General features: G+C 55.1%; 2 protein-coding genes across 5 annotated transcripts in view; one reads left to right on the top strand and one right to left on the bottom strand.

Moving 5' to 3' along the window:
• RAB5C (RAB5C, member RAS oncogene family) overlaps positions 1–8,183 on the top strand; it is a 22,634-nt gene extending 14,451 nt beyond the window's left edge. For 3 of the 4 annotated variants that reach the window (XM_007129050.4, XM_028484670.2, XM_028484669.2), the window contains exons 2-6: positions 3,573–3,825; positions 5,298–5,449; positions 5,656–5,778; positions 6,637–6,730; positions 7,262–8,183. In XM_007129050.4, the coding sequence (XP_007129112.1) occupies positions 3,660–3,825; positions 5,298–5,449; positions 5,656–5,778; positions 6,637–6,730; positions 7,262–7,377 (651 nt within the window). In that variant the 5' untranslated portion in view covers positions 3,573–3,659 and the 3' untranslated portion in view covers positions 7,378–8,183. Of the gene's footprint in view, positions 1–1,257; positions 1,275–3,572; positions 3,826–5,297; positions 5,450–5,655; positions 5,779–6,636; positions 6,731–7,261 lie in introns of those variants that run through there. The other variant, XM_028484668.1, reaches the window with a different exon arrangement.
• Positions 8,184–8,981: 798 nt separating this feature from the next.
• Positions 8,982–9,503, bottom strand: HSPB9 (heat shock protein family B (small) member 9). The gene has a single exon (XM_007131086.2). The coding sequence runs from the start codon at positions 9,493–9,495 to the stop codon at positions 9,079–9,081; it is 417 nt and encodes a 138-aa protein (XP_007131148.2). The 5' UTR covers positions 9,496–9,503; the 3' UTR covers positions 8,982–9,078.
• Positions 9,504–10,427: the final 924 nt, after the last annotated feature.

Genomic DNA, 10,427 nt, shown 5'->3' with positions numbered 1-10,427 from the left:
CCAGACCGGGGCGCGAACCCGGTTCCCCTGCATAGGCAGGCGGACGCGCGACCACTGCGCCACCAGGGAAGCCCGAGAAACGGTTTTTAAAAAAAAATATATATATATATATATATTTTTTTTTATATATATAAATATATATATATGTTTTTGACAACTATATATATATATATATATTACTCTGTATCTTATAAGGAACTTTGACCACAGCTTTAGCTCTTAAAGGGAATTGGATTTTGGTCTGAAAGAAGGCTTTTACTGGGGACTTCCCTGATGGTCCAGTGGTTAAGGCTCCGTGCTCCCAATGCAGGGGGCACGGGTTCGATCCCTGGTTGGGGAACAAAGATCCCTGCAAGCCACGTGGTATGGCCAAAAAAAGAAAAATTATTAAAAAAACCCGAAGACTTTTACTGTGCCATTTTGGGTTATAATTCCATCATTTGACTGCACCTGTGGGTAATTCTAGCTGCTGGTTCAGGAGGAAAGATTGCCACAGTGGGCTTGCCTCGCCCAGACAGCAGGCAAGCTCAGTGAATTCATCTTTACCACCTGCCAGGGGCTCCGTCTCTGATTTCCCAGTCTTGGGAGGGGAGGACATAGGGCTTCCTGGGGCTCTGAGTGTGGCCTTTGCCTGTCTGAGGCACCTGCATGTCTCCATGTGCCCTTCATGGCAGAATCAACTTCCTCTGTGCTTTATTGTCTGGGAAGGGTCAAGACCTCTGCTCACGTGATCACTAAGTGGGTCCAGGAAAACCACGAGGCAACAGGCCATAAAAAAATGCTGTGTGTGCCTGCTCAGGTATCTGTGGAAGGCAGGACCAGCATCCAGGCAGAACATGTCACCAGGCAGTTTGCGCCAGGCGGAGCACCTATAACAGCGCTTAAGAAATGCAGACGCAGGCCCTTCTCCAAACCTTCATCGGATCTCTGGGGGCTGGCTGCGCACGTGATTTTGTTGTGCAGACAGGGTTGAGAACCACCGCATGGAAGTTATTTGTCTCTTCTGGCTTGTTTAAAAAATCAGATTCTGTCTGGGCAGGTTTGGAAACCCACTGGTTTGACAGAGACGAGACTTAGATGTTACCTCTGTTTTTCTTGACTTGTAGATGCTGGTTACCTCCTACCCCAGTGGCCCTCAGCCCCAGCTGCCTTGGTTTTCTTGGAATCAGAGTCTTCACCTCTGTTCCCCTCACCCCACTCATTCAGACCTCCTTCTCCAGTGCCCCAGCCATACTCTGTTGTCCGGCCAAGATTATGTGTCACATGGATTCGTGGTAATAACCAACCTGTAATTCCATCGTGGTTTCCCATCATTGCTGTTGCCTGGCCTGGCCCTGGGCGACTCCTCCCACTGGTGGCAGGAATACACAGGGACTACAAGATCACTGTGACTGTCAGCCAGAGCCAGCCCTTGCTGGGCCAGCAAAGCTGCTGCCACAAAAAGAGTCTCTCATTCACCCAGCAGCCCGAAACCAAACGCAGGGTGGGCGTTGCCTCCACCGTTCTCCCTACAGCCGTTCTCCCTACAGCCGGGAGGATGGCTGGCGTCCAGGCTCCGTCACCATGTGCTGGGTGGCCTTGAGCAGGGCATTGAACACCTGAGCGCAGGCTGTTTATCTGAAAAATGGGAGATGGTTTTAAAGCTCAAAGGAGATAATGGTTGTGCAGGTGTTCAGTAAATGTTAGCTGTCTCTGAAAATAATTTCATTTGGTGAGCGCTCTTTGAATTCCCTGTTTGTCCAGAACATAGAGAGGAAGGCCGCAAAGAAGCCAGAAGCACAGACCTCACCTCAAGGGCCATAGTGTAGAATCTTGCCAACATCATTGACTGGGGTGAAAAGAGAAAGCATCTTAAACTATAACATATTTCAAAACTGGCATTTCTTGTCACTAATTGAGATTCCGCCCCCCCCCCCCACATGCTTCGCACAGACCTCACCTCAAGGGCCATAGTGTAGAATCTTGCCAACATCATTGACTGGGGTGAAAAGAGAAAGCATCTTAAACTATAACATATTTCAAAACTGGCATTTCTTGTCACTAATTGAGATTCCGCCCCCCCCCCACATGCTTCCTTCCTTGTACTCTTGGGGAATAGGTGGCCCCCGCTTCAAACCTCTTTTCCTTTAGTACCGTCCAGAAAGGAAACTGTTGTTCCTGGTTAGTGAATCACTCTTCCTGAAGCTCACTTTTTAAATGAGTTGCTGGGAGAACTTGGACGTGGAGAAACGATTTGAGGTTGCACAAAGCAAGCCCTCTGTGCCTGCTTCTCACATGAGCACAGACCATTGCTTCCCACAAACGTTCCCCTCTTCATTCACACCCCGTCCTTTGGCTGTCAGGGAACGCGCTCCCTGCGCTCAGGGACAGGTCAGGGCTGTCTTGCTCCGAAGACCCTTCCTGCATAGACGCTATTCTGCGCAGGGCAGTCTCATCCAAACCTTTTCTTCTCAGCTTAGGTTCAAATGCTGCACAGCGTGTTTAGGACACAGTACCTACTCACAGTGCTCATTTGTCAAACATTCTGTGTACGTTCTGATACCTTCTAGTATAAGTCTTCGAGAGGCTTCTGGAGATAGCCTCCTCATCCTTCTTTGCAGTTCCAAAACTTAAAAAAACAAAGAAAAAAAGTTGGTGCCTCTGAGGGTACCCCTGACTGAGTGACTAAGATGTCAGTGCAGGAACACCAGCTGCCGGGTGTGCAGGTCTTGGTCTTGGTACCCGTGTTTGTCTCTGCCCTCCCACACCTCCCCCTCGTCCTCCCTCAGCCCTGCCTCTGCCAGTGGAGAATGGAACTGAGGTCTCTATTTAAAAGGGAAATTTGGCAGCTGTTCTGACTGCCAGCAGAGCTCGCTGGCTGTGGTGTGTGTTTGGTTTTGTGTGTGTTTGGTTTTTTAATGTGTGTGAGACTTCTGGCCCATCAAAAATGAGAGAGCTGGGGGGAAGAGGCTCAGGATGAGGGAGTGAAATAGGGCTTTGATTCCAGCCTCACACTGAGACCAGAGATGGCAGGACAAAACAGCTCTTTTGATAACGACTTGCACCTGGCCAGGCCCTGGTCCCTGAGCGCCCACGAGGTTGGCCGAGCACCTTGTCTGAGGAGCTTTCCACCGGGACTCCCCGTTCCCTGGTTGGCCTCACCACCCACTCTGGCTTTGCACAGAGGCAGGCTGTGATCTGAGCTACCAGACCGCAGGTCAGCTGTTTGTTGAGCTAGATCCTAGTGTCTCCTGAGCCATTTTTTGGTACCCCGTGTTGCCTGTTGACTTAACTGTCACCAGGCTGGCATATGCCCATTCCTCTCCTGTGGGTGTTTCTTTGTATGTGAATGTACATAGCTGGGGATGGGAAGTCAGTGTGTTTGCTCAGAACTGTGAGCCTAGAGTTGGGGGACCACTTTTCCCTTTACTGTCGGACAGCTGTAGGGCTAGGAGATGTGTGGTACAGCCTAGTTAGGGCCCGTGTGACAGTCACCCAGGTCATCAGGGCGGGGCAGTAACCTGTGGTTTAGGGAGGGCTCACTGGGTGGCAGTCTTTGGCCTAACACAGCACTTCCGATTTCTCCCTTGCAGTTGGAGGCCCCTCCCCACTAAGTGCCTCTTTGCACAGCACTGGCCCCCGCCCCCACGCTCACCGGCACCACTGCAGCGGGACGGGCCATGGCGGGTCGGGGAGGTGCAGCACGACCCAACGGACCGGCTGCTGGGAACAAGATCTGTCAGTTTAAGCTGGTCCTGCTGGGGGAGTCCGCAGTGGGCAAATCCAGCCTCGTCCTCCGCTTTGTCAAGGGTCAATTCCACGAGTACCAGGAGAGCACCATTGGAGGTGAGTGGGCCTGAGGGAGAGGGGGTGGCCTCAGGGAAGTGGAAGAAATGCCCTGGCGTTGAGGAGAAGGCAAGCTGACTGCCCAGAGGCTAAGCATGCCTGGGGCAGCAGCACCTCGCCTCATCTGGGCCCTGGAATCAAACCCAGCAGCTGGTCTCCATGTCAGAGTCCCAACGAGCATCTAGTAGGAATTAGCTGAGTCGAAAACTGCCTTCCTCTCCTGGTTCCGTCTCTTGATTTCTTCGTGTGGCCCCGGGTACACCCTTCCACTGGCCTGGGGAGGGAGAGGCTGCGTCTGCCTCTCTGAGGGTTCTTCTTACCGCTACCAGGCAGTGCATCTACCCCGGCCTCCCCCACGTTCCAGAATGGGGAAATGGCCTCGTGAGTGAGCTGGTGTTTCTGAAGCTGACCTTTACCCCTTCTTGAGCTCAGAGCCCGTCATTGATTTCCCAGTGGTCAGCATTTAGCACGTGAGGGCCTGGACTCAGCCTCCTGCCTCGGTGGCCAGTACACACCCCGAGGGGCTGGGGCCGACCTTGGGCTTGAGTCATCCTTTTTCTTCTACCCTCTTGGTTGGTGGGAGGTTTCCAGGCAGCTGGAAACAAAGTAGGCCGTGTCAGCAGTCTTCTGCTGCCTCCTCAGCACTCGAGTCAGGAGCTGGAGAGGGGAAGTGAGGCGGTGCCCCAGGCCCCTCAGGGAGGAGGGGGGAGGGCCGACCAGGGGAGCGGGCTTCCTGCACAGAGCCGTGGGGATCCTCTGCTGGGACTCCCACCTGCCAGCCCCAGCTGCGAGACTCCTTTGAAGCACGTGCACAGGTGCCGTGTGTTCCCCTGCCTCCTCAGGCCAGAGATGGGGTCACTGTGTTCCCTGAAGTCGAGCCAATCAGGAATAAAGTCGAGGGCAAAGCCGAGGGTGGCGGCTAGCCAGCGTGCCTGGAGGTGGCAGGGGTAGTGGGAAGCAGGCCACCCAGCCCCCGCCTGGCAGTAGCACGGCGTGTACTTCAGTCTTCCGCAGCGGGGCTGAGTGTGTGTGAGAGTGTCCTCAGGACACCGAAGGCCAGCAGTGCCCCTGGGCTGGAGCAGACGGAGGGACTAGGACTGTTCCCTGAGGGGAGGGAGGAGAAGGAGCAGCGTGGGCCCACCCTTTTGTGCCTGGAGCCAGGTTTCTCCTAGACTTTCCCTTTCCTGCCCCTTGCCGCTGGTCCTTCAGAGAGGGCTCCTGAAATGGCTGAAGTACAAGCAGGCTTCCCTTCTCCTCCCACTCTTGCCTGGCTGGGTCTGTAAAGCCTGTGCAACTCCCAGCCCCCTCGACTCACAGAAGCGCCCGCTCCACCTGCCTTGCTCGGCTTCTCTGGCCGCCGGGTTGGGGGTTTTTGGGCTTCTAAGTGCCAGAGCCCGGATGGCACAGTGCAGATACGTGAGGGTGTCTCCTCGGCCCCTCTGCGCCTGGTAACACTGCCCTCCCTCTTCCAGCGGCCTTCCTCACACAGACCGTCTGCTTGGACGACACAACAGTCAAGTTTGAGATCTGGGACACAGCTGGACAGGAGCGGTATCACAGCCTGGCCCCCATGTACTATCGGGGGGCCCAGGCTGCCATCGTGGTCTACGACATCACCAACACAGTAAAGATTTTCCCTTGCTTCTCAACCCTTTGTTCTTGAATGGGGGGGTGGGCACATTTCCTCTGGTGTTTGGGGGTGTCTCGCCAGAATCTTCAGGGTGGTGACATCTTAGACACCTGGGCTCTGCCAGCGCCAGCTTCTCCAGTGAACAGCCCTGGGCAGAATGCCTGCTCCGTCCCGTTGACGCTCTGGCCCTGTCTCCCCAGGATACGTTTGCGCGGGCCAAGAACTGGGTGAAGGAGTTGCAGAGGCAGGCCAGCCCCAACATCGTCATCGCGCTCGCGGGCAACAAGGCCGACCTGGCCAGCAAGAGAGCCGTGGAGTTCCAGGTGGGGGACGGACCAGGCTCGGCGGGGAGGACGAGCCAGCTCCACTCGGCTTCCCCAGGCTGCTCGGGCTTTGTGAAGGGCTGCGTTGGGCGGCAGCAGGGGAGCTTCTGTTTGCCGTCCCCTCACGGCTCGAGCATGGGCCTAAAGGGGATGCCGTCCACCACTCCGCCTTCTCTGTCAGTGGTGGTGGGGTGTGTGTGCATATGGATAGCAGAAGCTTCAGCTAATTTTTTCTATGAACTGGCTTTTTAACGAAACGGTGAAAAAGACAGACTTTTTCAGGTAATGTGTGCACATAGGAGATTTTAAACAGTACAAGAAGGTAGACAGGATGAAATTTGGGTCTCTGACCCTAGAAGCTCAATCTCCCTTCCCCCAGGTTCCTCGCAGTTTCTTGTCTTTCTGGAAACATGCACAACCGTATGAATCCCTTTCTTTACATACTATATACTTAACTTTTTTACCACTCCACTGCCGATGGACCTGTAGGTTGTGTGTAATTGCAAAAGACTGGAAACAGTGCCGTAGTCGACATCCACATACTTTTGTCCAAATGTGCAAGTGTATTTGTAGGATAGCTTTCTAGAAATATTTCCTAGCCTAGTGATTTTGAAGAGCAAGAAGGCAGAATGGGCCTATGGAGACCTGAGTCAAACTTCTGCCAACGTGTGTGAGCTGAGAGGTGCTGTATGTGAAGCGGGGAACTCAGAGCAGGGGAGCCTTAGGCCTGAAAACCCCTGTGTTGTCTCTGTTGTGTGGAAGACACTGTGATCAGGGAAGATTTTTATCCTGGGCCTCAGCCCCTGCCAACTGTCAGTGTTTCCCTCCCACCCACTTTCTCACCTCCATCCAAATCAGGAAGCACAAGCCTATGCAGAGGACAACAGTTTGCTGTTTATGGAGACATCAGCAAAGACTGCGATGAACGTGAATGAAATTTTCATGGCAATAGGTAAGTTGCCTCGGCTCCCCTCCCCCAACCAGGGTGTGTTACTTGCCTGCTGTTCTGTAGTAGGTCTGTGGGGTCCCTTCACCAACAGATCTTTTACCATTTTTGATACTTTGATAAAATTGTTTTCTTTTTCATCTGACTCTCAGGTATAGATAGCTCACTCCAGAAGTTTCTAAAGCCTGGGCCAAAGTCTCACCACTTCACTTCCTGACCCTGCAGTGTACCACCCACCTAAAGCTGTACATCACCAGCCCCCTACCCACTTAAGATTTCTGGGGGGCTTATTTGGCTCTAGAGTCATGCTGTGTGGGTTTGAATCCTCGGTCTACCACTTACTAACTCTGTGGTCCTGGGCACGGTATTTAACCCCTCTTCGCCTCGGTTTCCTGAAAGACCCAAAATATACCTGGCACATAGAGCACACATCCATCAGGATGTTGGTTATCTCTGATTGGGTGGTACCCAAGTGGACTTGGGAGAGTACTAGGGTTCCCCCACAAACACCCATCTTCCCCCTCGTCTCCCAAACAGCTAAGAAGCTTCCCAAGAACGAGCCCCAGAATACAGCTTGTGCTCCGGGCCGGAACCGAGGAGTGGACCTCCAGGAGAACAACCCTGCCAGCCGGAGCCAGTGCTGCAGCAACTGAGCCCCCCTTACCTGCCCACTGCCCCCACCTCCTCCGCCTCAACGACCCGACTGGAATCCACTCTAACCAATCGCACTTACCGACTCGGGCCACCACTGGGGGGCAGGGGGAGGGGCCCACCATGGTTTCTCCATATCGTTTTGATCATAGGCCGGAGTGAGTTATTCCACCTGCACCTTTCTGTACAAATACTAATTCAATTTTAAGTCTTAAGTCACTTTTTTAATATATATGATCTGCTCTTCCCACTTCTGCCCTTTCTACTGCTCTCCCACTCTTCCTTTGCCGGTAGTAGCCACGTGCCCCTGTTCCCCCCACCCTGGTGTATGGGGAGGAGGGGGTTGGAGCAGTTACCCTTCTTTCCCTCTTGCTGATGAGCGGGCTCAGCAAGAGCATCCATATCCTTACTGTGTTTGGAGTGCGCTTCGTTCTGGGTGACGGGGCAGGCCCTAGGGGCCAGGGAAGGGGGAGGCAGCTCTTCCCTCAGCTGGCTGTCATCAGGCTGCAGCGTCCCCTCCCCACCCCCGACTCACAGCTGGGAGAGAACCCACAGCATTACCACAGCATTATTGTGACAGCCACGAACCCATTGCCCACAGCCCCCTTCCCCCTCGTCCTTGGTCACCCTGACCTCTGGCTCTGAGCCCTGTTCTGACCAAATCACAATGATGAGTATTTGGGGGTGGGTGGGTAAGGGGGGGTAGTGGGAGGGGATGGAACCAACTTTTTCTGTATTTTGTATTGTATGTTTTCTTCAACATGTAACCAATCAGTATCTTGTCAATATAGTCAGCCGATCGATCGACCTCCCGCTTGTCTTCCTTGTCTTTCTCTGGCAGGGTTTATCAGACCGTAGCCTCTCTAGCTTACTTGAAGTTAATTTAAAATGGACCTCTAAATCTTGTTAAACAAAAGCTTTCTTCCCCCCCCCCCCAAAGTGAGGGGATGTTGGTGGTCATGGTAACCAAGAGAAAGAGGCCAGCTGTTACCAGCTCTAACTGGGTGGAGTGGGGTGGGAGTGAGCTGGGGTTGAATCTCACCAAGGCTGTCGTTGAGGGCCTTGCATTTGCCTCTCCCGCAGCCCCTCCAGATTATGTTGGGGTATGTGCAGTCTGTATTTGAAAATAGTTGGTCTCGGAACACCAGAAACAACCTCTTTGGGGTTTTTTGATTAGTCTGTACTGGGCTCGTCTGAGACGGGGTCCTCTCACCCTCTTCTCTGAAGAGGAAGGAACACCGACGACCTCTGGAACCCTGGACTGGTCATAAGGCCAAGACGGCAGCCCCACACTGGGTCCAAGCCGTCTGCTCCCTGGTCTCTGGGGGGCCCTCTGCTGGTTCTGGAGCCAAGTGATGCTGGGGCCCTTTTGGCCCTCTGCTGCTCCCTGCTGGGCCTGCTGCTCCAAGCAGTGAGCTGAGCTGAGGAAAGCAACACTGCCCACTCTCCCCCCCGGCTTCCCGGGGGCCAGATTTATCGTGGACCACCACCTTGCGGTGCCTTTCCTGCCCCTCTGGGCCCTCCACCCGGCCTCCCTCTACCTTTGTTCTACCTCCCCCTCCGACCCCCAGCCCTAGGAAACGACCACAGACTCTAAAACTGTTGGTGTTTCTCACTACGGTGGTGGTTCACTGGGTCGGGCTAGTTTGGAACCCTTCTTAGAGGCACGGCTCCTGAGTCTCGAGGCGGGTCCTGTTTGGGCTTCAGGGGAAGGCAGCACCGGGCACTGGCCGCGGACGCACAGCTGGCCAGAGCGGGGTCAGGCAGCAGATGATGGCGGCGGGATCCAGGTCCGGTGGTAATGACATTTGCTGGTGCACCTTCTGCGCCACGCGGAAGTCGCTCCCATCCGGGTCACAGCCCTCCAGTTGCCGCTGGCCAGTCACCTTCAGGCATCCGCCGTCCACTTGAACCACCAGCTCCTCAGGGGTGAAGCCGTGGGCATACATCTTCATCTGGAAGCCATCCTCCGCATGGACGTTGCCCCGTACAGCTGCCGCATCTTCCGCGAGCTGCTGCACCGGCAGGGTGGTCACCTGGTTCTGTTCAGTAAAGGCCACGCCGGGACATCGGGACGCCGACTGGCTCCCGTTGGGGAGACTGCTACCGACCCGCTGCATCCGAGTGAGCAACTGCTGTTGAAGGGCGCGAGGCTCCGAATGCAGCGCTCGGCCCTGGGCCGGGGGGCGGACGCCGGGAGCGGGGGCCCTCGTGGCCCCGCGTGGCTCCGCTCCTGCTCACGCGACGCCGCCCCGCTTGGGGGGCTCCCTTGGCTTCCGGCGAGGTTGGCTTCCACAGAGGATGGGGTCAGCTGTGCACGTCCTACCTCCATGGGTCAGGTTGGCAGCCGCCCTGGCGCCCCCTGCTGCTGCTCTTATCTCGGATCCGGCCGCTTTCTCGGGCCCTTCCCCACTTTAGTCAGAGGGCCCGGCCGCGGGGGCTGAGACCCAACCGGATAGGCCAAAAGAGGCTGCTGGCGCTCGAGCCCAACGCTGGAGCTGTCACCAGCACGGAGCGGAGATGAGATTGAGCCGCCGGGCTCTTGCCCTTCTGAGAATCAGGCCTGGGGGGAAGGAGGACTGTCCCCTGAACAGAGCCATCAGTGTGACCGCTGGGTCATCCATTCTTGGAACGTCCTGCAGTTCTCTGCCCACGCACAATCCTGCGACACATGGGGATTGGGAGGTGGAGGCGCCTTCCTGGTTTCCTTCATTCCATCCCGGGCCTACTGTGGCAGGCTCAGAGCTGGGCTCTGGGACCACAAAGATGGAGACTTGGGCCCTGCGTGGGAGGTGCCCACCGTGTGGGCGGGAGAGCCTTTCCACCCTCTTCTGCCTCTACCCCATCTCCACCTTGGGAGCCTTTTACCTGACCACGGCCATTACTGTGGCGCTCACTGCTTACAAAATAAACCCTTTTTGTTGAAGTATAACGTACGCAGAGAAAAGTGCACAAAGAGAACACACCGGTGTAACCACTTAACAGGTCAAGAAATAGAACTGTTGCTATTTAATCGCCACACTGGGTGCAGCTCTGTGTCCCGAGACGTGTG

This window comes from Physeter macrocephalus, unplaced genomic scaffold, assembly GCF_002837175.3.
Source record: "Physeter macrocephalus isolate SW-GA unplaced genomic scaffold, ASM283717v5 random_209, whole genome shotgun sequence".
Classification (NCBI taxonomy): Eukaryota; Metazoa; Chordata; class Mammalia; order Artiodactyla; family Physeteridae; genus Physeter; species Physeter macrocephalus.
This window is presented reverse-complemented; position numbering and strand designations above follow the sequence as displayed.

Excerpts from the sequence above, each read along its gene's own strand:
- HSPB9 (XM_007131086.2), bottom strand. The coding sequence starts at position 9,495 with ATGCAGCGGGTCGGTAGCAGTCTCCCCAACGGGAGCCAGTCGGCGTCC.